Source organism: Varanus komodoensis, unplaced genomic scaffold, assembly GCF_004798865.1.
Source record: "Varanus komodoensis strain SLA01 unplaced genomic scaffold, ASM479886v1 scaffold13_1, whole genome shotgun sequence".
Classification (NCBI taxonomy): domain Eukaryota; kingdom Metazoa; phylum Chordata; class Lepidosauria; order Squamata; family Varanidae; genus Varanus; species Varanus komodoensis.
In genome coordinates, this window is record NW_025335408.1 from 1168251 (window position 1) to 1196096 (window position 27846).

General features: G+C 40.7%; 3 protein-coding genes and 1 non-coding gene across 6 annotated transcripts in view; 3 read left to right on the forward strand and 1 right to left on the reverse strand.

The window, feature by feature from the left end:
* XPOT (exportin for tRNA) overlaps positions 1-3989 on the reverse strand; it is a 33696-nt gene extending 29707 nt beyond the window's left edge. Inside the window, exon 1 of one of the 2 annotated variants that reach the window (XM_044423019.1) lies at positions 3855-3989. The gene's annotated coding sequence lies outside the window, so the exon portion shown is untranslated. Of the gene's footprint in view, positions 1-3609; positions 3811-3854 lie in introns of those variants that run through there. The other variant, XM_044423020.1, reaches the window with a different exon arrangement.
* Positions 3990-6749: 2760 nt separating this feature from the next.
* RPL18A (ribosomal protein L18a) lies at positions 6750-12210 on the forward strand. The gene is made up of 5 exons (XM_044423101.1): positions 6750-6841; positions 7960-8139; positions 9226-9355; positions 10972-11081; positions 11995-12210. Exons 1-5 carry the CDS (start codon positions 6824-6826, stop codon positions 12085-12087), a joined length of 531 nt encoding a protein of 176 aa, XP_044279036.1. The 5' UTR covers positions 6750-6823; the 3' UTR covers positions 12088-12210.
* On the forward strand, positions 10680-10808 carry LOC123019932. The gene has a single exon (XR_006413990.1). It is a non-coding gene; the product is annotated as a small nucleolar RNA SNORA68 (small nucleolar RNA).
* A 3363-nt stretch (positions 12211-15573) lies between the features above and the next one.
* On the forward strand, positions 15574-22683 carry KICS2 (KICSTOR subunit 2). Of its 2 annotated transcripts, XM_044423106.1 has the most exons (4): positions 15574-15870; positions 18170-18243; positions 18340-18458; positions 21415-22683. In XM_044423106.1, exons 1-4 carry the CDS (start codon positions 15636-15638, stop codon positions 22229-22231), a joined length of 1245 nt encoding a protein of 414 aa, XP_044279041.1. In that variant the 5' UTR covers positions 15574-15635; the 3' UTR covers positions 22232-22683. The 2 variants fall into 2 exon arrangements, with proteins under 2 accessions (XP_044279041.1, XP_044279040.1); XM_044423105.1 differs by having other exon boundaries at positions 18170-18458.
* The last annotated feature ends 5163 nt before the right edge of the window (positions 22684-27846 follow it).

Consider the following 27846-nt stretch of genomic DNA (forward strand, 5'->3'; position numbering starts at 1 on the left):
TTTTTAAATTAAGAGCTGATGGTCACTACTGCACTCTGCTCCTGGTCTTGTTTTGGCAGCAAGAATTCAGCTTCTTCACCTTCTGTTTCCAATTACCAAACCTATTTGAAAGCTGAATAAGCCATCTGGTGAAGTCCAGGTATACAGTCATCTGAGTAGTTGCCTGTGTTTGCAACAAACAAGTCACTGTCCATCTTATTCTGGGAAATAGTAAATAGGGGTCTCTACCTCTTCAGCATGAAAAAAACTGAACTAAAATTGCTGCAGTATTCAAGACTTTGTGTAATGTCCAATTTTACTCCATCTATCAACTTGAAAAAAGAGACTCATGGTATGGAATATGAGGCTTTAAAGACTTTTATCATAAACATTTATTTCAGAAAGTGTATGATTTGCATACAGTGCACTATAAATACTATACCCCAGTGGACATAAATGGGAGAATAAGTCTTCCTGTTCTCCTTCCTCCCGGGCATCAATAATACATGCCAGATTAGCCGCCTCATCCACTATTAAATCGTAGACGAATGTGTTTGGATTGATTTTGCATTTAAGAGAGGCACCTGGATACCTGATGGCAGGCTGATGGGGCACCATGGATGTGAGGAGGGCTGGATACAGTCCAGCCATTAACTTTCTGTGCCATGTTCCCTTTATCTGGATAGCCCTCTCTATGACTGACTGAGGCCCCCAAAGTTCTCTCCCACTTGGCCCTGTGTCTTCTCTCCAAAGCATATCCCTAGGCCATAGGGAAGGTTCTAGGCAAACTGGTTTGGGTAGATCTCTTCTTTTGTCAGGATTATATTAGCTTTATCTAGCTCTTGTTTGCAGTAATAGCCAGTCAACCACAGTTCTTATCACCATATCACAGTTATTTACTTTGTATTATAGATTTACAATGGCATGGATTGGGTTGCCTCTCTACACATAAGAGTAACATTTAAATCCAGGGTGCACAAGCTGTTCTAGTCTGAGGACCAGATTCCCCCCTGGACCAAAGCTAGTAGACCAGAAGACATAAAAGGATCAGTCTCCTGTAATGTCTTGGATGTCATAGCACCCATTTCTCTCCCCTGTGCAGAAAAGCATGGAGGCCCATGCTTTCCACCACACAGAAAGCAACTTTGCTGACACATGCAGGAACCAGCACCTCTAACCAAGTGCCTTTTTCGCACCCTGCCAACATCTCCTTCCCGGCTCAGTGGCATTTTGTTTGGGGTGTAAAGGAGGTGGGAAGGGATTTGGCTGGCTGAGCAGAGCATCTGCCTTGCTTGAGCTTTTGTGAGAAAGTGTACTATTCATCACTGTTCAGATACTCCAGCATGGACAGTCAACATCACATGTGCATACAGATCACTGGAGTAGGCAATGTTTGACGAGCTGCAGCTTTGCATGCATGTGTGTGTGTGTGGGAGGGAGGCTCTGTGTAGACTGCCACCACTGTAGAATACTGTGAGCAAAAGATACAAATCAAGCATCGGATTAGCATTCTGTACAGCACCCTTCCTGCTGCCTTCCAGTTGTTTTGGACTACCACTGCAAGACTCCTAACTGATGGCTGTGGCTAATGGGAATTGAAGAGGGTCCCAGGTTGGAGGCTACTGCATGGTAAACAGCTGCAATACTAAATTAAGCGTTTTATTTATTTATTTATTTATTTTACCCAGAGTGCTTCTGTAGCCACATCCAGGCTGAACAGCTCGTACCTCACAGTCTCAGTCATGCACAACGTGATGCCATCCCCGACCTATGCACTACATATAGAAGGTTGAGATACAGCTCTTCAACGTGACATTTCACAGGGCCCTACCTTAAGACCCTACTTATAAATACCAGAAGAAACTACACAACCAATGAATAAATTTTCCACCAAAACAAACTGGACTGTATGCTTGCAGGAAGGCTACTTGTTCACAGACCCCTCTGTTGGTCCCCCCACCCAACATCTGGTCACCAGGAACAGGCCCCAACAAGCAACAAACACAGAAACTAGACACTGCAATAAACCCAGATACTGACTCTTTCCCTGTATCTATTCATGGTAACATGATTACAGGTCCTAACAATGTTGCTCGCAAGTTCCATTCATTCATTTGCTCATCTTCCAATGTTTGTATATGCCATCATCTGCCAGCTAATTCTGTACAAGACAAACAGGTCATTCTTCATGCGAAAGAATGGACAAAAACCTGAAACCAGAAATGGCTGTATTCAAAAACACATCACCTTCCCAGTAGGCTGCAGCACTTGACTTTTAAGGCGGCTGCAAAAAAAGGGAGATTTGAACAAGACATCACAATTCATCACAAGGTTCAATTCAATTTCCTACATCTTAACTATGGATGAAAGGATTTTTTCCTCTAATCACACTACATAGTGTTAATTTGTTTAGCTGATGCCAGGATGGTTGTGTTATCAACAACAAGCATTTTGTAAAGGAAAACTTAATATTTTGATTGTCACTGTTTGTACTTTCTGCATGTTACTTCACTCTAACCTGTTTACAATTCCTCCCAAACACATGCTGACATCTAACTATCTGTAATTCAAAGTAACTCTTCCTGCATCTGATGAGATAGACTCTAAGCCACTAAAGGCTATATGACACTAAACATGCCAATTGTAAGGTGTCATAAGACCACTTGATGCTCTACCTCTGGTAACTTGCACACAAGGCAGCAGCAGACAGTAAACAAGGATTTTAGTCCATGTATTTAAAAACACGAACAGCCTGATTCTATGCATTATCATGCTATTGTGCACATGTCTGGTGGGCCACTGTGTGAACAGAATGCCGGACTACCTTGTCCTTCGGTTTGATTCAACATGGCTTTTTTTATATTCTTCTGCTGTTTGATATAGCTAAGCTTACTGGTATCACTGGGCTTCAGCAGGTTTGATTAGCATAAAATAGAGTTGCTACCTCACTCTGATGCACTATAGCACCATGAACAGAATGAATGGCCTATAATAGAAATGTGTCATTGTCACCTGAACCAAACACGCTGTATGTTATATGCTTTACGCAACACAAGTACATACACTGATGGCAAATGAAAGGTATCAAACAGTAGCTTTGATTCCAAGCTACTTACTAAGCTTGTAGTAACTCTCAGGCCAGGGTCCAGATTAGGCCCACTTTTTAATGCTAGCCAGCCCCAGCCCATGTTCAAGAGAACTTAATTTGAAAAAGTTCCCCATCCTTTCATCTTCACACCAGGCACTATAAAAGTGAGGCTTCTACCTCTCTTCCATACACGCGGACTGACAACGTGGGGCTGTTCACTGGCATTCACGGGTATTACTGGGCGGCCAGGAATACGTCCCTGTGGCACGAGTCCATTCTCACCTGCGGCCCCTGGGCTTTTATCCCGGGAAGACTGGGATCCGCCCCGGAGGAGCCTGCCCACCGGCACATGGGATCACGAGGCGGCCACACCACTGCCCGCTGGGGCCTGCCGAGCAGAGCGCGCCCTCTCCCCGCCACTGCATCGCAGCTGGGGCAGCCTCCCGGCCATCGCCTCCCGACTCCGCAAGTATCACGGCCACCCTTGAGCCCACACTTCGCCCCATCACGCATATCCGCCCACTCCGGTTCCACTGCATTACCTTCCCAGCTATTCCATCGCGCTCGCGCAATCCCGAGAGGCCGCCACAACTGCAGGGCGACCAGGCAGAGCAAGCCCAGCAAGGCCACCCCTGCTACGGAGCCCGCGGTCCGGCAGGAAATTCGCTACAAAGCTACTGCGTGTCGAGGACGGGGGACAGGGAGAAGACACAGTTTCCCCACCTCCCTTTCCCCAGTTCCGCCCGGGAAACTGCCACAACACTCCAAACTACGGCTCCCATCATACCTCGCAACAAGCCCTTCGAACAGACACGGCGTCCTCCCGCTAACAGCCCGACATAAAGCCAGCCAAGGGAGCGGAAACAGTTTTTTCACTCCGCGGTTTGGCCACACTTCCGCCAATCAGAGAAGGGAAGCGCGTTGCGTGTTGGGAGCGCAATGCATGCCGGGACTTGCAGTCCTCTTTGCAGCTACGTAGGACAGAGGGTATGAAGTTGCCTCGCAGCTTTTCCGAATTTTTTAAAGGTCTTCTCCGGATAGGGAATAGTCCTCACAAATAACCCGATACTTTAGATGGGATGAGTGAATACGTTGGCAAAAGCTGCATGTCATGTAAACGGCAGTTTTCCTCTTAAACCTTTTTATTTCCATTGCTTCCCCTCGACCGCGTGTCAGATGCTTTGAGCATGCCAACATTGCATGTATTTTTATATGAGGTTCATGGCTTCCCTAGGGGAACGCTGGGAATTGTAGTAACCGGACGCATTCAATAAACAGATTCCAACATAGTATTGTAGATTGGGTTTTGCTCTATAATTTTACTCGAAAAACATGTTATATTGGAAAACTGTTAAAAGCATTATAAATGAAGGCCACCGTGCTAAAGTTATGTTAAGCACTTCCTTCTTCCCAAGGCAATGAGAAGTTCAGGAGTCATAGCATAAGGTTAAGTTTTTTTTTCCATAAAAGTGCAGTGGGATATTACAGTATATTTATAATATTAGTTTTATTTACAACACACAAGCAAAACATAGTACAAGCTGCTACTCCTGTAGCACAGGCAAGTATCAGATTCCCAAAAGCAACAACTGTTGACCTTTCCTCTTCTCCTACTGTCTTGCATCTCTTTAAGGGTCATCAAATCTGCTTAGACTTTCACTCCTTTCTGTGCTCTACCAATTTCCAGGTTTACATTCCCAGATGTTTTCTTCTGCAGTCACACATTTCTGCAGAGCACTGGCCTCAAATTCCAACTTGCAAATGAGTTTCCCACTGGAAAAGCACCACTTAAACATTAGGTCACTCCTTATTATAAGCTGGTCAAGCTGGTCCTTAACAAATGATGGTCACCCCTGCTATGCAGCCAGCTGTCCTTATTGTCCTTCTCTGAAGTGGTCTTTTAATGAATTTTAGCAACAAGTCCTACTGAATCGAAACCTCAGTAAAATAAACTGAAATTAATTTGATGCACTTCAGAGTATATTGTCTAGGACTGTAGTAGAAAGCTGTAACCCTCGACTAATGTTTGGAAGTAAGTGTCATCTCATTAATTGCTTGGTATCTGCAGTCTGGCACCCAGCTCCTATGCACTTGTATCTGGAATCTTTTTAATTATTTATTTATAAATTAAGTTTTCTGTAGGATTGAGGGCCACACCCATAATGAAGCTTTCTCCTAAAGCAGTTGTGCATGGGATTGCAGGTTTAACTTGCTGACTTTATGTTGTTTCTTGCTAGTCTGGTTTCCTAGCAGGATAATGCAAGGTGAAGTGATCAAAGATTTCAAGCTAAGATGCAACCCTCTTTAAGGAGTAAAAGACACATCAACAGAAAAGAATGGATATGCTTAATGGGGAGGAGGGCAGAGAAACATCTGAAGGGAAGCAGCAATAGTTGAAGGCAACACTGTTGATGGATCCTTCAGGAAAAAATAGCAGTGATGTTCAAACTAATTCTGGTTAGTGCACAGAAAAAGGCACTTCTGAATATTTCTTACCATGAAAACCCTACAATGAAACAATGCAAGATGTAATAAATGGGCTGCTGGCAGTTTTGTTGAGCTTTTTTGTTTTATTTGTATTTTTTTAAAAAGAAAATCAAACCATACAACAAAACGGTAAAACTATCTAGTGAACCGGTTCCGGGCTTTAAGCAATATTATAATAAGTTGAAAGATGCAAGATTAGAAATTATACAAACACATGAACATCAATCATATTTAACACAAGAAAACTTTGGCATCTATTCTTTAACTGCAAATGGGTAATATTTATATATTTTTTAAAAATGCCATTTATGTCATTGATGGTGTGCTTTGGAATTTAGGTCCATGACTACGTAAAGCTTCCAATAGTTTATTATTAATCGGTCTGACAGTTTTTCCATATGTATGTTTTATTGTTTTTCAAGAGAGATACCACAGATACCGTAGTGTCATACTATTATACTTGACAAACTAGGATGAAAGTCACAATATTGTTTTACATGTATTATGTACAAATTAGAATTATTAGACCACTGAAGAAGATATGGTCCAAATACATTTGTCTAGTGTGACCCACATCAAAAAGTTCTTGAGAGGATAAGCCCAACATAACAGTTTTATTTCTTTCATAAAAGATAGGTTCCTAGAGGATTCCCTGCTAAAATAATAGACCCATACATAACTTCATGCATTCTGTAGTAACAGAGGCAAGCACCAGATAATTAAATCCTTAAAAAATCCGAATACTGTGCATAACTGTTTTTATTCTAAGCAACCAAAATTGCAAAAAATGGGTAGTCTTTCGGATTCTCCAGAACTCTTCATCAGAGTAGCTGAATTAGAAAACTTGCATATGTAGTGGAGTTGTGATTGGTTACAACAAACGAACATACTACGCATGAATCTGAATTTTTTTCCCAGAGTGCAACACATTTTGGCTTACGTTAGGCTTATCATTGAGTAGCTATAGCATCTTGCGTGCCCGTTCAAGACAAACTATATGAAAAACTACGCTAGTCTCGTATGGTTACCGCCGCGACGCAAATCACGCACTAGCCCTCGCTTTTAGCCCGGCCCACAAAAGGGGACAACCAATAGAAATGGAGGATTTACGGACGGACGTTCTTTATACCCAATTCGGAATGTTTCCTTCAAACCAATGGGCGATAGCTCCTTTCCGTCAAGGCGGTACCTGGACCGCGGAACTTGCGAGCTCAGAGCGCCGCGCATGCGGGCCTTCCTTTTCTGGGTGGCCGCGAAAGAGGCAGCACCATGAAGGCGTCGGGCACCGTAAGCGCTGCGCGCGTGGCACGCGGGAGTCTAGCGCGAAGGAGGGCGAGCGAGCGTCTAATCGCGTGAAGGAGGGGAAGGGACACAGTACGGGCGGGGTGCGGGCAGGGTCGCCTCTGAGGAGATCCCCTCCGGCAACCGCCTTCTCTGCCACGAGCGACAGCCCAATATGGCCGCCAGTGCCGCTCTAGCTCCTCGCAGCGTGGAGCCGGCGCGTTGGTGCGAAATCTGGTGCTTCGTCTCCGCTTTTAAGCTGCTCCCTCTTTTCGTATGGAAAGAGCAAGGGGAGAAGAAAATGCGGCCTTCGGTTCTGAACACGCCTGTCTGCTCACCTTTCGTTCCCTTGCACCGTAATAATTATTTTCGTTCTCCAAGGTAGTTTTCAGGGATGCTGCGAGTAGGCAGGCAGTGGCTGTTGAAGTATACTCTAGTAAAGCAAGGGTGAGAAATCTGTCGATGCCCCTCACCACTCACTATGCTGGTCGGATCTGATGGAAATTACTAGCCAAAGCATTTGGAAGACCACGAAATGCGTTTAAAGTTTTTTTTAAAACCCTCAGTTGTGTCTTCATGTAATATAATACTTGTGATTAAGATAAACTAGTAGTGTTACGCGTCAGTGAAAGTTTGGGGAGGTTTAGAGAGATTGTGTTGTTGTGGTGGTTTGCCTAAGCCCTGCCTAGTAAATGAGTTTATGATTAAGGTGAGATGCGAACCTGAAAGAAACACTACCAGCAGTGTTAATGATGATGCTAATTCTCTAGTGTTAACTTGCTCTTAGAGGCTTGAGTATAGAAAGCAACATAGGTTAGGAGATCAGTTTGGTTTCTTCAGTGAGTAACTCAGGGTTCACTCTTACACAAGTTTAATCGAAAAAAGTCTACAATGCTGATGCTTTCAGCTGTATTGGAAGCAACTGCCATAAGCTCTGATCAGGAAGGCTGTGGTCATGGATTCTGGAAGTTGTAATCTAAAATATTTGGAAGGCATCAGATTTCTACCCCTGACTTGAGTAGATAAAGCGATTTTGTAACCATCATCTTACAAATAAAATAATTATGACTCAGAAAAGTACAGTTGATGTTCTCATGCATGTGCTCTCTCTTTTTCTCTCACAGCTGCGGGAGTACAAAGTTGTTGGGAGATGCCTTCCCACTCCTAAATGTCCAACACCATCTTTGTACCGTATGCGCATCTTTGCTCCTAATCATGTTGTTGCAAAGTCCCGCTTTTGGTACTTTGTTTCTCAGCTGAAGAAGATGAAGAAATCTTCTGGAGAAATTGTATACTGTGGACAGGTATAATAATGGGAACATTATTGAATACTGAAAACAGTGTTATTTATTTTATAGTTGAAGCGATTGATTGAATGCTTGTATTTGCAGTTACCTGGACAGTATATATTTTGGACCAAGGCTCTGGAACATTAAGAATGTCCAACTCCAATTTTCCAAAATTGTTGGCTCTGACAAAGTGTTAAAATTTGTAGATAACATGTTTGTGTGAAACTTATGCTGCTGTTCATAAAGTTGGTAAAATGCTTTTATTTAAGAAATCACTTAAAAGTAATGCCTGTGCTTATCAGCACTATACCTTTGGGCCATTTGATGACTCTTAAGTATATAATCTCTGGATTTAGCTGGATGCACTGTCTTAATGTTTGGGTACTTTGTGTGGGTTTGGAAGAGATACAGAAAAGACAGATATTTCTAAAGAACAGTCTAAAGCAGGCTTTCCTAATCTGTTCGACATAAACACACTTTGGGGTAAGGTTAGTCAACAACAATGGCTTCCAGAACAAGTAGATTATGAACTGTGATAAATTAATAGAAACTCATTGTTCAGTAGAGAGAGCCCAGGGCCGCCACCCCCACCCGCCCATACATACACACACACATAGATATATATATCATTCTGGGACTGACATACATTATTCCTTACGTACTGGAATAAATGCAGGGTGGATGGAGGGAGACTAATGGACACAACCATGGAGATAATGTTAGGTATGGGGAAACTTCCTCACTTTCTCCAAGAGGGGCTTGGAAAGCAGCAGATGATCCACTGTTTCACTTCTGTTTTTTCCCTGCCCTGCATGGCCCATGTTGGATTGCTGTATAAGACTGTAATATTTCTATGAATGTCTAGTCTCTTTGACTGTAGAAAAGAAGAAACAACTTAATACTTTAACTAGTATAGTGAGAAGATCCTAACAAGGTATATCCTGTGCCTTTGAGAGTTGAGTGTGGGGAAGAGATGGGGAAATACACCTTGGTATGCATTGTTAAAAAAAGAATTCTGATTAATTTATTGTTGATCATATTACATAAAACACTGATGGTTCATAACTCATCATTCTGACACTGACAATATGGTACCTGTAGGTTTTTGAGAAGTCTCCACTGAGGGTGAAAAACTTTGGTATCTGGCTGCGCTATGATTCTCGTAGTGGAACTCACAACATGTACAGGGAGTACAGGGATTTGACCACTGCAGGAGCTGTTACACAGTGCTGTAAGTAGAGACCATTTGGAGTGTTGGGTGTCCTTTTTATACCACTAGGCAACCATAAGGAAAAAATACCTTGAAAAAATAGTGGCTTTGTCATTATTGTTTGTACGGCACAGTTTTAAATAAACTTGTCATCAATTTGGCAAACTTTTTATTAATCATTGTCCATTGCAGTCAGCTGCAGCACTTATTTCTCTTTCAAAAATGATGATCATGTTTCACTTAGAATTGTATGCTTATTGTCAATCTTTTCATTTCATGTGAATGGTGAGTTTTAAAAAGCCTCATAGTAGTTAAGTTGCTGCTTAATATATTGTAAATAAGTGATCAATTAAAATATGCAAAATGTATTTTGTTTAGGAAAAAGAAGTATTGGAAGTTCTAAATTTAATTATTGAAATATGTTCATGTGTGAAATTGGAGATGTTTCCTGTAAATATTTTGTTCATGTACATTTTAAATCATGTACATTTTACATTTTGTGTCCTGATCACAGCCTTGGATATTCTGACTGGTCTTGGTGGCCTTTCTGGGTGTCTAGAACTAGTGTTAATCATTTTAAAAGGATAGCTTTTTCCTCCTCGTCGGGCAAAACAGTCTTTTCAAAGAGAGTTAAAAAAGTTAAATGAAGCAAAACTTACTTCATTTCCCCCAGCTTCTTGATTTTCCGGAGTTTTGAACTACAGCTCCCAGCATATCTGATCATTGGCTATGCTGACTGTGGCTAATGAAAACATGGGGAGGGTATCCTTAGTGGTGTGGTCTGGTTCAGTAAAGCCAAGTATGACTCAAATGTTTGCAGAATAAGTTCCAGGCTGAATATTATATAACTGTAACTCTCCAATTATTTCTATACATAGATTTAGCAAGAACAAGTGATATCTCTGTATTAAATAATAATCAGCCCTATATTTGTTAAACCTCTAAAATGCTGTGCTTAGCTATGATGAAAGGTACCTAGGAACATAGTATTAAGCACAAATTCCACTTAATAACGTCTTGCCAGAAAATTGCAGTTCAATAGGAACATATGCTGGTCGTGGACAAGTGTAGGTAAATTGGCATACTGTGTGCTTAATTTTGACGAAACCCGAATTGTAGGATGTACTGCACTACCATTGTGCTGTCCTGCATACCAGGTTCCAAAAGAACTACAAAGTTCATTATACCACAAACTCTGCTAATGCACCTATACAAATGTTCTTGGATGCTACTTAGAAATGCTTGAAGATAGGTTTGATGATGGTATTTTTCATAGGCTTACTATTTTGGGTGCCATTTAGTATCACCTGCTTGCACATTTTCTAGAACATCAATGAAAATTAAAACTGCATGCAAACCCAAAGAGCATTGTTCATAATAAAATGTTCTTGTCATGTGTGCAGAGAGCAAATGTACCTTGTCGCCTTTCAAGAGCTGAAGTGTTTTTGAAAGTGAAATTGAAGGCCCTACAGGCAGTTCCCTAAAGATTGCTGTGTCTGTCCATTGATTGTCTGTAAACCCCTCTCTGTGGCAAATGGGGAGGGCTAAAAATACAATGAATAAATAGAAATACTGTGATACAATATTGTCCTGCTTCCTTTCATTGAAGTAGTACATAATGTTCTGGCATGTTGCAGATCGTGATATGGGAGCCCGTCATAGGGCCCGTGCTCATTCAATTCAGATCATGAAGGTTGAAGAGATTGCTGCTAGCAAGTGTCGCAGACCAGCAGTCAAGCAATTCCATGTAAGTAGAGCAAACCTAAACACAAGCTTACTTAGCTTTTTTAAGTTGAAGATATCTTAATGTCACCGATGACAGTAAATATAAATTTTAGTAGATAAGGAGTTGACCTCTTAATACAGGATAAATCTTCAAGTTCCCTGAAGTACCTCTATTATTTAATATTTTGGATATTACTTTTTATTTTGAGGAAGTGAAAAACTACCAAATTTATTTCGATAATATAAAATATTCATTACTGTAAAAATGTACAGCTCAAATACCTCATTTCAAAACTGCAGAATTATTTTACTTGGTTTCAACATACCATACATATATCATACATAGCTTATTTTAATTTTCAATGTTCATTTGAAAACTTGCTGTTTCTAATGCTTGCATGTTTTATTTTTCATGATTCTCCTCGCATGTACTGAAAAAGACCTGTAATGTAAATATTAGTGCAGCAGAAAGAGTGCTTTTATCCCTAAGCTGTTCAGTATTCCATGTAGTACGATGGATACTATTTTAAACCATAGTAACTCTAATGTAATAGTGCACATGAATGAATGGCACATCTTATCTTGAGAATCACTTGAAAATAAAATGAAGCATATTTTAAAAGTTACAATTCAGTAAAGTTTTAAATATTTTTGTAGTTCTATTAGGAAGATTATATGGAGCCTAAAATGCACTGTATATTAACGGAGGACACATGATTATTTTGCATTAATGGCATTTAGCCACTTTCAGACCTTTGTGCATGGGGGAGAGGAGGTTAGAAAGGTGTATCATCATTGTTGATATTAATGAGGCTGTTTTTAATAACTATTGTTCTTATAAAGTGATCTGAATAATTACTAAAAACATAGAATCTGCAATTTATTTTAAGTTAGCCTATAATAATAGATGTACTTGTGCCTGTTTTTTTCTACAGGATTCCAAAATTAAGTTCCCTCTGCCACACAGAGTTTTACGTCGCCAGCATAAGCCACGCTTCACCACCAAGAGACCAAACACATTCTTCTAAATGCAGACTTATTTCATGTGTTCTGGGTTTCGGTGAAATTCTTCTTGAACATCAGATGGTTTTTGATAAATAGAAATGTAATTATACTAACCTGGCAAATAAAATGTTATGGTGGAATTATCACTTCCTGCTGCACTCCCTCTGCTTGTTCCCAGTTCTAGCTTTAACTGCTGTGCATCTCTCTGGGAGGAGTAGGCAGAGAGACCTGGAGGATTTCAGTGGAACTCAAGCTTTAGCACCTTGACTCATTCATTTCAACACTGAGTGCAAAAGCTCTGTCAGGGCAGCTCATAACAAATTTGAACACAGACACAGTTGGAGGCAAGCCTTGATCTAGCAGGCATGCTTCTAAGGCAAATGTATTGTCAATCTCAGTTTCATAGTATGAATCTGTAGTCTTGGAAGGGTCCATCCAATTTGTATTTGAGTAACATTTTATATCACTTTTCAGCTTTTTCTTAAACCCACTGACCATACTATTTTGGGTTATCTAAATTTCTCAGAGGATCAGAAAAACCACATGGAAAAGTTTGGACCAACACGCAACTCTTTTGTATGTACAACTTTTTGCAGAGGTGATATGGGAAGAAATCTCACACAATCACCAACAAAGGGAATGACCAGGTGTATAAATATCAGTACTACCATCACTTCATTTCTGTAGTGCCCCACAGCTGAAAAATATCCTCTTCAAGCTAGATCAGACCCTAGTTCTTACAAACTGCAGAAGGGGGTATAATCGCAAGAGTGTACCAGGATAGTACTGGTGCACAAAAACTGCAAGTACTACTGGGATCTGAGGGAGAACCAGGGCAGCTGCTTTCTGTCCATCTGCCAGAACATCAGCCATGGGCCCAGCAGAGGCGGCAGCTTTCCAGGCCTGCAGAGAGGGCAGACCAAAGCAGTGCTGGTGCAGAACCTAATTTGAGTTCCACAACAAGTGGTATCCAGGAGCGACAGCAAGCTGTACATGCCAGGGGCAAGCCTGAGGTCCTGGCTGTTACCCAATGTACTGTGCCGCGTGTATGACTATCTGCCATGTAAGGAGCTCCTGATTCTCAGGGAACTTGTGTGTTCCCTTGAAGTTAAGGCTGCTGACTTGGAGAAAACAGGTAAACAGGCTGAATGCGAAGACCCTTGGCCAATTCATAGGGTCCCAACTCCTGGTGACAGCTGATCTTGTTATGGAGAAGGGGGGGTCTCAGGAAAGATGGTTGTCATTCTGAAGAAGAGGAAAACGATCCCTTAGGGATTGGAAAGCAAGTTTATATGCTCTTGCACTGATGATAACCAGTAGGGAGGAAGGCTCCTGGTGGCAGATTTGATTATTAGAAACAGATAACTGGGTTTGTAATGGGCATGTGGACTGCATGGAAAGCGGAATACTGTATAATGGATTTAAAGGAGCACTAAGGGGGCGATACTTTTGCAGAGAAGCTGAATGAATGTCAGAGGATACAGAGTAGATAGCCACACTTACGTATTCTGGGAGTCTGAGGGACTCATGGAGGTAGTGACAAAAAAGGAAGTTCTTAACCTTACCAACAAACTGAAAGGCAGTGAATCACCTGGTCTGGATACTATCCATCCTAGCATTCTCTTAGGAACTCAAACATGAAATTGCAGGCCTTCTTATCAAAATATTTAATAAGTTGGTATGAGCCTACTTAAAATACTGGGTTAACCTGAATGAGGTCATTGAGCTGGAAAAAGTACAGAGAAGGGCAACAAAAATCAGGCCTAAAACAAGTCTCCATAAGGAGCAGCTTCAACAACTGGGACTGTTCCGTTTAGATTAAAGGTGACTAAGGGGAGACATTTTTCTTCTCACATTACAATTGAACTCATGGTTGAAGTTGACTGGAAAAAAGTTTGGGACAGACAAGAGGAAGAACTTCACACAACGTATAGCTGAACTATAGAATGCATTGCTGTCACATGAATTAGTGATGGCCACGAATTTGGATGGCTTTAAAAGTGGATTGAATAGATTGACAGAGGAGGGGGGCATCAATTGCTACTAGCCTTGTTGGCTATGTGCTATTTCCTCAGGAGGTAACATGCCTACATTATACCAGTTGCTAAGGAGCTTGGGTAGGAAGAAGTCTTGCACCCATCCTGCTTGAGGGATCCCGTTTGTCCCTGCTGATGGGAGTGCTGGACCAGGTGGACTCTTAGTTCAATCCACCATAGCTCTTCCTGTGATGATTGGGAGGGGGCAGTCTGGAATGCTATTCCATACACAAATATTTTCGGCACATTAAAGATTAGCAGGTTGGACTGGAAACTTCTGTGCTGCATTACATGCTAATTCCCATGTAAGGTGAGACAGGTTATGGCCATAACATTCTCCAGAGGCTGATCCAACAAGTGTTGCCTTAACTATTGGCTATGTTGGCTGAAACTGATTGGATTTGTAGTCCAGGAAATACCTGGGGAAAGAAGCATATATTTCTCAACTGTGGCTTAAAATAATTGTCAAATTCAGAAGTATACAAAGGTAGTTAAGTCTGCTGGTCCTTGTAAAAACTGCACTTTCATGCACCTTTTTACAAGGCTGACTATAATTTGGAAGGTTCTGGGCAAGCTAACTTAAGCTGAAGGGGGAAGGTTGACAATTAACAGCCTTACCCTTGTGAGTTTATTTAAGCCTGGGCAATGAATACATATCTATGCCCTCTGAATAACATCCTGGGACTGAGTCCTATGATGGGTTATCCCTGATCAATTCTATCAATACATCATGAACGGTGCTTAAATTGATTGGGAACTATGTAAATATTATATGCACGGGTGAGTTACACAAGTGGATTTCAAAGCAGCTCTACAATCTCCTATTGTAAGTCCTATTCCTTGTTGGTTGCATCAGGTTACCTGAAAAGGTCGATTCGTTAATGTTTCTCAGGTGGAACCCGGGAGGAGAAACCTTTAAAGACCCTCCAGTAATTAGGTAATAAAGATTTATATATTGGAGATGGGGAATTTCAAGTCAATTTTTTCATTAAAGGAAAGATGACTGCCGATAATCTGTATGTCCCTAATAATAGATTACTATAGATGACTGCTTAGAAGTAAGCCCCACTTAATTCACCGGGGCTTCTCCAAGAAAAAGGAGTGCAGCCCTTAGTTTTCGTGTCCGATCTTTTTCTTAGGCTTTTCATTTCCCAGCAGCTGGTGGTTCTGGGAATTGCAGCCCAAAGCATCTTTGGCAGGGTGGGGAAACCAGTCTAGGGAAGGTCCAGGCTGTTCCGACCCCACTGCATTTTACTGGAAGTAACGAAAGGAAAGCCACCCGTCCCTCGCCTTACGCGAGAGCCTGCACGCACCCGCTTGTAAGCCCGCAGTTCCCGCGGACGCGCCTTCAGGAGCCACGTGACGTCGCCGCGCCGCTCCCCAGGAAGGGGCGGGGCTTGAGATTGTTGTGGCCTGCTCGCGCCCCCACACCCCCGTCACGTGACGGCCGTGCGCGCTTGCCTCCGCGCCCGCGCTGGTGTGTGGAAGAAGTGGCTGAGCGCTGCTGCCGAGCGCGTCGCGGTGGCGGCGGGCGAATGGGCGAATCGATCCCTCTGGGCGCGCCGGTGCCGGTGGAGCAGGCGGTGCTGGAGACCTTCTTCTCCCACTTGGGCATCTTTTCGTACGACAAGGCCAAGGACAATGTGGAGAAGGAGCGCGAAGCCAACAAGAGCGCCGGAGCCAGCTGGCTCTCGCTGCTGGCGGGTCTGGCCCACCTGGCCGCGGCCGAGAAGGCCTACCATAGCATGACCTTCCTGGGCCAGAAACTAGGTACTCCCCCACCGCTCATACTCGACCATCGTCCTCCTTCCTTCTCTCCCTTCGCTTCTCCCGCTCCGCTCCCACCTCCTCTGGATGCTGCTTTGGGGCTTCTGCCAGAGCAACGGGCTCTTGCCTCTGAAGCCCCGAGTCCCGAGCAGCCCCACTCCAGATTCGAGGCGTGCCATATGTCGCTGGACTGCAGCTTCCATCGTTCCTAGCAAGTATGGTCTTTGGTGAAGAAGGATGGACAGTGCAGTCCAGCTGCATCAGGAGAGCGATGAGTTGCCCATTTCTGGCCCGCGCGCGCTTTTCCTCGCCAGCACTGCCGGGCCAAGCACGGGTACTAGGAAGAGCTCTTTTTTGAGAAGTAAAACTCGTAGCGAATGCCTGTCCTAAGCCTGCCGGCAGCCAGTGTGCTTAGGCCCATGCTGCTTTTTTGCCCCCACTAGGCTCTGTACTCCAGTAGGATAAGCTGTGGGTTTCTGCTAATATGTAGAGTGCCTGCTCCCGTATTTCTCTTCTCTCTGGCTTCTCGCCCTCCCCGCACATTTGAGATCGAGGTTTTAGGAGGGGCATCACAATTTTAGAATTCAGTAGAAATTTCTCCGTCACTTCTTTAGGGGGAAAAAACCCCCGAGGCATAGTTAAGAGAAACGTTTGCTGACAGGGAATGCGTGCTATATGTAAAAGTCACTGTATGATGGCATTGTTGATCACAAAGGCAGGTCATTCTTTCAGGTGTTCAAATAATCTTACAATTCCTGCATCTATCCCATGAAAATGAACTCATGCAAACAGAGCAAGAGTGATGAATTACTCCACCCTTCTTTTCTAATACAATACCTAAAGAATTTATTTTGAGCTAGCCTTAATGAAAATTCATCAACAGTATCATGCTCAGCCTCTTTGTTGCCCACTCTTACTCTAGAGGAAGCTAACAAGCAACATCCACTTTGGTTGTTTGAAGGCAGTATTGAGTATGATACAGCAAATAAGCTAAGAAAGGGTTGTATACCATAATGAGTAGCATGTGATGGAAAGACAGCAAATACTCTGTTAGTCAGCAGCTTGTATGTAGCTCTAGTTCAGTTTTTATTTAAATCTTTACTGTTATTTTAATAGCATTATGTGTAGAGCGACACTGGAAGTCTGACTAATGTGTTAGTATCACTAATGTGTTGAACTTTTCTTATTTTGGCAATCAGAAGATGATTGCAGCATAGAGTTTCATCATCATCATCATGATTCATTGCCTAATTCATGATAAATTGCCTAATATGTACTAAGTACTGTACAAAAATAAGAAACATAATTCCCTGCCTTAATGTTCACAGTCAAAAAAGGCATGAGACAAGATGAGGGAGGAACTGGAAGGAGAGGTTAAAGATGTGCACTGTCTGGGATACAGTGTAAAAGAATGAGAGAGAGTGGAAGAATAATGCGGTAGAGGGAAGAATAAAACAGGCAAGGCAGAAGATGAGGTGAGGCAGTTAAAAATACAGAAGGCAACATTCTTTATTTGCATTTATATCTAAAACAACAGGTGTTTAGAAATAGGAATTACTGCATATTTAAACTACCTGCGTCCACTGTGTTCCTCACATCTGACTGCTTAGCTCCGCTGCTTCCCCTTAATGGTTTTTGCTAATCCCTTGAGGTGTGATGATGTGGCTGTTGGGGAAATATGTACTTAGGCTTTCCTGATTTTAAATAATTTAAAATGTTCTTGTTTGTATGCTTTTATGGACTAATAAGATCTTTGAACATATATGGCTCTTCCCTTTATCTCAAAATCCAAAGTCAGAACGATGCTATATGCATGACTGTACAGTTTACATTTTAGTTGGGTTTCATGTTTTCCATGGTCAAAAAGCACATTTGAGAGTCTAGTGTTATTAATAGCAATTTGAGTTAACTTTTGTAGCAGCATAGTTGTCTGAAATCGCTGAGGATGAGGTTCCTTCAGGGTTGCAGAAGTTCTTACTGGCAAAGCTTAAACTTAGTCTTGCAACCTCTTTGAATATCAGGAATGGGTAGTGAAGAAGGGTTAGACATGACGTTGTGACTAAACAAAACAAACAGTGGGGCAATGTAGAAAAAGGCTCTTGATGTATAAGAACAAGTATAAGTTAATTGATTAATGTAAAGGGCTATTATGAAAAAGTGATATCTGCTCTTCAATGTGCTGCTGAATATGTAATTTATGGTGAACTAAATAGAGTTTGGATTAATAGTTTTGCATTATGTTTACCCTACATGTTTTCCATCCATTGCTTTAAGTAATATATATTTTTCTTTTAAAAAATAGGTGGTCAGTCATTCTTCAGCCGAAAGGACTCTATAAGAACTATATACACATCTCTGCACAATGAACTGAAAAAGGTGGTGGCAACAGGTCGGAATGCTGTGGGAGGAACAGCCCCTCATTTAGAAGAACTGCTTTCTCACCTGTCTGAACAACTCTGTTTTTTTGTTCAGGCGCGGATGGAAATTGCTGACTTCTATGAAAAGATGTATAGCCTCAGTAGCCAAAAGTTCATCAATTCTGAGGAACTAGTAAACATCTTAGAATCCATCCTAAAAAAATATAGCTCAAGGTCAGTTTGTATACTTTATTATGGTTGCCTTTTTTATACCCAGGATTATTAAATACCTAAATATGATACTTGGCAGAGCAGTAGGCACAGTTCTGGTTCAATATGTTAAAAGGTTTTAGTTTACATACTCGTGGACATGTCATAACATGTCTGAACATTGTCAGCAAAGTTTGAGCAATTTACTTGTGTGTTTTCTATGACCAGATGTTGAAACCTGAATATGATAGCATTCCGTATTCTGTTTGACAAGTGCATCGGTGCTCTCATAATCACTTCTTCTGTCCCTTTGGTTTTTTAAAAAAAGAATGAGAATGCCAGCCAAATTGATGTGTATTGCCTTAAATTGAAAAGATAATCACAATTTTTGGGTTAGTACAACATTGAATGGCATACAGATTCCTCTGTAAATATATGAAAAATAAGTACTTGTTACTAGCATGCAAAGAAGGCATGTTCAACCTTTGTTTTTATCATGCACCATAATAATACAATACATCTGTCACTATATATATATATATAGTCTTAGGATATAGAAATGAATAGACTGTCATAGATATTGCTGTGACCAAAAAACTTGGTCTGTTTCTTTTCTTTAACAGATACACTTATAGTAAGGAGTGATACTTTAAAAAAAAAAAAAGCACAACAGTGTATTTGAGTAGGTCTGTTACAGTCAAAATAAACAACAAATTGCTGGGATCAGCATAGTACTTTGTCAGTGCTGGGCAGTTTCTATGTTGAGCAGTTTTACCTGCAGCTTGGGTCAGTTTTACTGTTCTGTCAATTATTTTTCAAGGAAAATGACAGTGTGGAAATAACTGTTTTTGAAACATAGTATATTATCTTTCAAAACTGTACAGATTCAAACCATCTATGACTCAGTTGGTTGCTTTAAATATTATTCTGAAAACTGCTTTTTATGAAATTGCTTTCTCATTTGAGCTTTCCTCGGCTTCAGATTTTGATTGAGTTAGCTATAACAAATTAATTAGAGGTCATGGCTAAACATGTCAATAGACTTCTTTAGACACAGATTCTTCATGAAGGAAAGGACACACATTGAAATGTTTTGTACCTAGAACTTCATGTACAGAAACAAATGCAGTTGTCATTATTATGCCCTTCCAGGGTATTGCAAAAACAGGTCAGCCTCAACTCTGTTTTTCTGTACTCTGTCCTGATATGTTGGTGATGCAAATTATCCTTGCCCAGATGTTCTCAGCTCATTTTGTAGTCATTTCCTTTAAATTTGAATATCTATTTTTTGTTGTTAAAGTAATTTAACAAATCAAAGCATGTAGGAAGGCAAGAAAATAACATCCTTAATATGATACATAAAGTAAAAATATGATTCATAAAAGATGGCATAATCCACTTAGAATATTTTCTTTCTCTAAAACCACCTATTTTGATTATTACATCTGATCTTTCTGGCGAACTAGGAACTGCAAAAGCAGTTTATAGTAGACCCAATTTATTCCTAATAGAAATGCCCACATCTAGATCAAAAAGTCTTCATTCAATTTTGGAAAGATAATTCATTCATAGTACTAGTTTATTATGTGGATAGCTCAGTTTGTGCTGAGTCCAGGTTACTCAGAGTTAAGGAGCAAAATCTGCTCTTTCATATCATAGAACAGGAGAGTTGAAAGGGGCTATGAAGGCCATCAGTGTTAGTCTACAGTGTTCCTACCTCAGTGAGGTATTTTATTTTCTCTTATTTGAATGGATGCCTCCCATTACATTTCTGTGTAGAAAAATAATGGGATGTACTTTTAAATAGCATTGTTGTGCAGCCAAAAAATGTGCCCGTCTCTATCACTGCTTAAATGCCTTGTCCTGTACTGAGATGGATACATAAAGCATAGCAGTTTGTTAGAAACACATCACCTTACTTTCTTTATGGCAAAGGCAATGAAAGAACTGGGTGTTTTCACTGCTGCTTTCCTTCCTCTCAAGAGCATCTTCTGACTTGGAAAAAGGGTTGAAGGATTCCACAGGAAGATGTTGCTTTTGACTGTTAAAGGGCAAAACTAGACCTGAAAAATAAGCTCAGTTGTTTCCTAGATTACAGACATATCGAATGTTGCCTTACTGCTGTTCAGATCATGGTCCATCTAACTCAGTATTGTCTGCACTGATTGGCAGCATTCTTCTGGGTTTCAGATGGGTGTCTTTCCTTGTCAAGGAGATGCCAAGGATTACACTGGAGTCATTTGCATGCAGAGCAGATGTTACACTATTGAGCAGATGTGCCCTTGAGTATAGTAAAGATATTGACCATCATTGAGGTTACTGCCTTTATGGATGGGGCAAAAGAGAATGCTTGACTTGTTGATAAAAGTTTTTAATCCCTTCTGTTTTTCAATCTGGGTTTGTGAGTGGAGGACTGCCAAAAAAAAAACCCCTACTTTGTCATAAAGTGATTTCATATAATTTAATTAATTGTGCTTTCTATAAGTCTTCCAGTTTTTGCAGATATATGATTGTCTATTCTTAGAACTAGGGATTCAGTAGGTGGTATTGAAAGAACATTGGTTGCTGTTTACCCACAGGCATGGCTCAGACTTCAGGCAAGGGCAGGCTATAGGCTTATAAGATCTTGTTTTTTACTAAAACTCTTAGGTGCACCAGGTGCAAAATAGCGAACATAAGGATACATGCATGGCTCAGGAATTTATGATGAGTACCAGAACCAAACTCATAGGTCCTTTCATACAAAATCCACTCTTGGTTTCTCCACAAGGATCCTCTTTTTTTGAAAGGAAATGGCATTTTAGGTGTTGCCATTATTCATTTGAGCATCAGAAATCACTGTCAATTTACTAGGAGATTCTGACCTACCTTCTGCCCAAAATTCCAGAACTCAGTACTTCCTAGATCCACAGCTGATGGAGAGGATAGGTTTCTTCCTGTAAAATGTCTCATGCTTCTCAAAATGTGCTTTGTGTTCTAGATTTCATCATCCAATCCTTAGTCCTCTTGAAAGCAGTTTCCAGTTAGAGGCGGATGTGCTTACCCATCTTTTGAAGGCTCAGGCACAGATCTCTGAGTGGAAGTTCCTCCCATCTTTGGTCCATTTGCACAGCGCTCACACAAAACTGCAGACATGGGGACAGATTTTTGAGAAGCAACGAGAAACTAAGAAACACCTGTTTGGCGGTCAATCTCAGAAAGCTGTTCAACCTCCACACCTCTTCCTATGGCTGATGAAACTCAAAAATATCCTCCTTGCCAAATTTAGCTTTTATTTTCATGAGGCACTTAGTCGACAAACAACGCCATCGGAAATGAAAACTTTGACTGCAAAAGCCAATCCTGATTATTTTGGGAAAATTTCCAGCTTCATCAGGAAATATGATGCTGTTAACGTGTCTTTAATCTTTGATAACCGTGGGTCAGAGAGCTTTCAGGGGCATGGTTATCATCACCCCCATTCCTACAGAGAGGCCCCAAAGGGTGTAGACCAGTACCCAGCAGTGGTATCTTTGCCCAATGACAGACCTGTGATGCATTGGCCCAATGTCATCATGATTATGACCGACAGAGCTTCGGACCTCAACAGTTTGGAAAAAGTGGTCCATTTCTATGATGACAAAGTTCAAAGCACATACTTTTTGACTCGTCCTGAACCTCATTTTACCATTGTAGTTATTTTTGAATCCAAGAAGTCTGAGAGAGACTCTCATTTTACCTCTTTTCTCAATGAAATTTCATATTCCCTTAAGAACTCTAAAGCTTTTGCAAGCCTGAAGCCTGGATCCAAAGGATAATGAACACTGGATGTTAAAACCATCTATTGGACTGCAACAATACAAGCACCAAGTTTTCAGAAATATCCATGTTGACTTTTAAAAATATATTTTAATACGTGTTTAATGTTGAATATTAATATTTAATAAGTATTTGTGGAATGAATAATTTGAATGATAAAAAGTTAAGTGGGACTAACATAAAAGCTACAGAAACATGCACTATAAGGACCAGGATGGTGTTTTGCTCAACTGCTGTATTAGTATTTTTTTTTAAGTCTGACACCTTGTTGCCCTTACCTGAATGGAATATATGCACTTTATAATTTGCTGGACATTCACTTGCTGGAAATTTGGTCTGAAAAAATAAGGAGTGGATTCCTTCTGCTATTAATCATCAGTCATATTCACTGGAAAGTATTAGAACTTGGAAGCAAATAATTGCAATAAATTAAATGCAACTTGGAAAAGTACCTTCATTTTTCATATCTAATTCCATGGTTTCTAGAAGCTATCCAGATGTCTGTAGGAGAAGTACTTCATGGTTGGAGTTTGGACTCCAGAGTGCCCACTCTCTGCCCTTGCAGCTGGCATGGTTGTTCTGTGCTGACTGAAGCTCTGAAGTTGGAAGACTCACTCCAGAGCTGGTGTCAGGCGAACAGAGAATAGGAGTGATGCACCACCCTCCTGCAAGGAAGCCTAGCAGAGCCCCTGGCTCCTCCTTGCTAGCTGTGGTAAAAGACACGGATAGCCCAAAACAGTGGTCAAACTGTGTTTTGTGGAGTGAAGGAAGCGTATAAGCAATCTTGTTCTCTGTTCTCTATTGTTTTCTGTTAGTCTCCTAGTTCAGAGGGTTATAGGTAGCCATACTGGATTGGGCTGTTAGAATTAATTTTAAGGACCAGAATTCCAGTGTAGTCTTTGACTGTAATCCAGGAAATCTCAATTCTAATCTCCACTTGGTCACAAAGCTCACAGAGTAACTTTGGACCAGAGTTGTTGGGAGGATAAAAATTGAGGAGCTAGATTATGTAAGCAACCCAGAGTTCTTTGAAAATAAAAAGGTGGTATAAAAATAAAATGAGAGAAGTGGAATAAATAAATTAGAAGAGAAACAGAACTAGATAATTAAAATGTGGTTGAAAGGTTACTTTAAAAACAGTAGGCACAAAATTTCATATTACATTAGCTGCATTGAGAGTATAATATATTGGTTTAAGTGGAAGTATGTGAATTTGCCTTTTGCCTTTTCGCCCCTTTGTATGAACAATTGGAAATCTTCCATTAATTATAGTTTTCTGTTTCATACAAAACAGATCAAGCCAGGATAATAAGCCATGACTTTAAGTTACTTTAATAGCCTGAATGGTTCCAAAGTGATTACTAAAGTTTGCTAGTTCAGGCAATGTGGGAAACTATAGTTAACAGAAGACTTCCTGGTTTGTTTGCTGGTTCATTACAAGGGCTGTATACACAGCAAAAAGGCTCAGACATGGTTTACTCTGCCAAGAATGAGTTACAGTAAGTTACTAAGCCACTAAGTATATCAGGTTTCAGTGATGGCGACTCAACTGGCCAGGTCACATGTCACAATAAGCCACCAGTTTAATTCACCCTCAGAGTGTGGAGACAGGTGTGGCTGCCATTTTGCACAGGCACGCTGTAGCAGGGTTCTGGGATTATCCATGGTTCCTTAACCTGTGACATCTGGGTTTGCACAACATGATAAGCTGTGATACACCACTTCCACTGCTCACATAATCAGTTTGGCTTCTGGCATGTGTCCATAAGGCCCACAGGTGAATTAACAGTGGCTTACTGTGGCATATAACCAGGTCAATTACAGTGTCCAACTCTTCCCTAATTGTAGTTGTGCACATTTTGTGGATAAATGGCAATAGCAGGCCATATAACAACACTCATCGATGTCACTAGCTTTAGAGTTATATATGTAGAGAATCAGTAATAAAACATTTTTCTTTAAAATGTCATTTATATAAAGCTTGAATCACTGCTGGGAGCAATCCTTCCTGTGCAGCATCCTCTGCCTTCCTTTGCACTACCAATGACCGATAAGCAAATATGAAGGCATGTTAAACGTGCATGACATGTTCCCCAGGATGATGAAAGTTGTCTAGCACATTTGGAGGGCACATTTGGGGAAGGCTGTACCTTTAGCCATAGAATTCCTACGATTAAAGGGAAATTAATGCTAGACAGGAATGCAGGTCAGTCCTTCCTTCCAGGATATGGGCTGCATGAAATGGATGCATGAGACTGGCTAAGAATTCAGTATATATTGGGAAGAAAAGCTAGCATAGAAATCTGAAGTGCTCATCTTTGCAGTTTTTACTTTCAATACAATTCAGTGGCTTAGTAGCCACTGTGCTGGGTATTTAATGTTACATGACCAATCCTTGCCATCTCCAGCTAAAGAATCTAGGAGCTGGGCTGGGAAGTCTTCCTACTGTAGCTAGTGATCCCTTGATCATTGGTCTAACTGGTTCAAGGCAGTGCTCTCTATCCATGTATAAAGTATTACCTACTCTGTAATCACTTTGGTTGCTCAAAATAGCAGCCTAAAAGCTTTTCCCATTTCAGGTTCTTGTCATTTCAGTTACAGGTCTATTTTCAAGACGGAGAATATTAAAAGTAGACTTTTTTGCTTTAAGTATAGTTGCAACTCTTACATTTTTAATAGTGTTCTTACTGTAGTATCTCCTTAAAGCACATACTCACGCACACACCTCTGCCCTAACTTGGAAAACAAAGGTCTGAAAGTTGAGGTGTAGCAACATATGCTTTAAGAATGTTTGGTAAACATACAAGACTAGTTTTATATCTTGTGTACTTCAGTGACTGTTCTCAGCCTTCTAAATGGGTAAAAACATAACAGCAACATATTAGGCAATCTTACATGAATAGCAACACCCTTGCAACAGCTGGAATGTTCAACTGTTCATGGTTCATGATGCTGTTAAAACAGATGTTAAAAAGTACAATGGAATAAAATAGGAATGCAATTAGCAGTCATTGAATTCAATGACCTAGACTGTTGTATCTTGGAGAAAATTCTCTGCATGAATGAGTGGCAGGTGCTGGCATGTGATGTAGGAAAGGCACTTGGAGGTTTATAGAGAAAACAAACCACAGTGGACCTCAAGCAAAAAATCACAGAAAACATTTGTGCTTCCGTTTGAGAGCTGTGTGCTGAATTTTGTATGAATGTTAATTCTGCATTTGAGATTCTATGAAACTTACTTGCAGTCTGTAAGGTATGCCTTACATAATTACTTAAAAACAATCCTAAGGCTTTCAAAACTTTTACTTCATTCTTAGTTAATAAGTTTTTAATCCAGGAACTTGATTTCTGTGGCATCTTCTAGGACAGATAGTTATGCTGTTGTGCTCTACCACCATTTACACAGAAACTATGTTCCTCCAAATTAGTATTTTGGAAGTACAGCAGGCTGCGCCACTGCTTAACCCAGTGCTGTGTGAGAAAAATTATTTAAGGCTGCTAAATTTTTGCCATTTTACTGTGTGCACATTTGCTAGTAAATTACTGAAGATACTTCATGCAATATGAGAAATAATCTCAGAATGGAGCAGGGCTTGAAATCTGCAAACTGTTTGAGTTTTTTTTTTTTAAATGAGATGTAGTAGGGCAGAATAATGCACAATTACCTAACTCAGGTCCAGTATCAAGGGTAAGCATAACCAGGCAGCTGCTGAACCAGCAAGGGCCCTCCGAAAAAGGCACAGTAGTTACCACCTCCTACATGCTTGCTGGTTCTGTCTCTGACTTTCTTACCATAATATTTAATATATCCCAAAAACAGCACTTGCACCAGACAATTGGAAAATGGCCAGTATAACACCAATTTTTAAAAAGTGATCCAGAGGGGATTCAGGAAAGTACATGCCGGTTAGCTTAACATCTGTTCTGATTAAACTGCTTGGAAGCATCATTTAAGATAGTAAGCACATAGACAAACCCTGATGAGAAAAGGTCAGCATGGCTTCTGCAAGGGGAAGTCTTGTCTCACTAATCCATTGAAGTTCTTTGGGAGTGTCAGTAAGCATGTAGGCAGGCAGGGTTTCAGTAGACACTGTTTACTTGGACTTTCAAAGGGCTTTTGGCAAAGTCCCTCACCAAAGGCTCCAGAGCAAACTAAGCAATCATGGAATTAAAGGGGGGGGGGTCTCTTATTGATCACTATCTGATTAAAGAACAGAAGACGGTGGGAATACATGACATCTTCTGCTAATGGAGAGATGTGACCAGTGGAGTCCCACGGAGTTTGGTCTTAGCATCAATGCTTTTCAACCTATTTATAAATGATTTGGAATTAGGAATAAGTAGTGAAAAGGCCAGATTTGCTGATGACACCAAACTATTTAGGTTGGTTAAAACCATAAGGGATTGTAAGGAGTTCCAAAGGGATCTCTCCAATCTGGGAGAATGGACATCAAAATGGCAGATGAAATTCAATATAAGCAAGTTTAAAGTAATGCATGTTGGGGCAAAATATCCCAGCTTCAGGTATATGCTGATGGGATTAGAACTAGCAGTGACTGAGCAAGAAAGGGACCTTGGGGTAGTAGTGGATAGAGATCTTGATGGAAATGTTGGTCCTGTGCATGGCTGGTGTAAAGAAAAAGGCAAACTCCATGCTAGGTATAATTAGGAACAGAATAGAAAGTTGACAAGATCTTACTTCCCTTATGCATATTGTTGGCATAACAGAACTTAAAATACTGTGTCCAGTACTGGTTGCCTCACTTGAATAGGGGCATTATTGAGTTGGAAAAAGTAACAGAGAAAGGCAATGCTTCTTGCATTTCATTATTTAACTAATGGATTAATGCTGCATTACTAATGTGGGAAAATAGTGAACTAAAGCATTAATCCAGTTCAATGCTGTCCTGCTCCTATACCCTGTAAGAAATACTCCACAGAGGTTGGGAGGATCTTGTTGTTTAAGGTAGACTATTGTCTACGGGGGAGAGAAGGGTGCCTGAAAATCAGGGGCAGGCACCTTTCATGAGAGGAGCTCTGTTCATGGAATGTAGCTTCACTCAATTCCCTTTTCTCAGTCCCTGATCTATCCCCAACATTGATGGGAATCTGATTACACTTTGAAAACAGTTTATCTTTACCTTTTTGACATGCTCTTTTATGGTATTCCATAGCAATGCAATAATCTCTTTATTTTTATAGACAGATTATGCCATCAAGTATTAGAAATTTCATTACCTAATCAGTGCAGGTTTGTCCAAATTTGCTAGATGGCGCACTTTTGTGTTTATATTAAACATCTAGATATTCTCAATAGTGGTATTGATAACTGCTGAAAGAGTTAAATTTACTCACACCAGATAACATTTTTAAATTTGTACAGGTCCAACAACTGCACCTGTGCTTCTGTTCTTCCCAGGAAAAAAAGCAAACAAAAAAGAACTTGGAATCAAATTACTGTGTTTCTTTTTGTGTTCTTGGCCAAGGTACCATCTGTTAATGTTAACTCTTTAATAGTAATCGTAGTAGTTTATAGTTTTTATTCACTTGACCATTATATCCAATATCTTCTGTTTCGTAATAATACTAATGCTAACTATCACAGGTCTCCTGA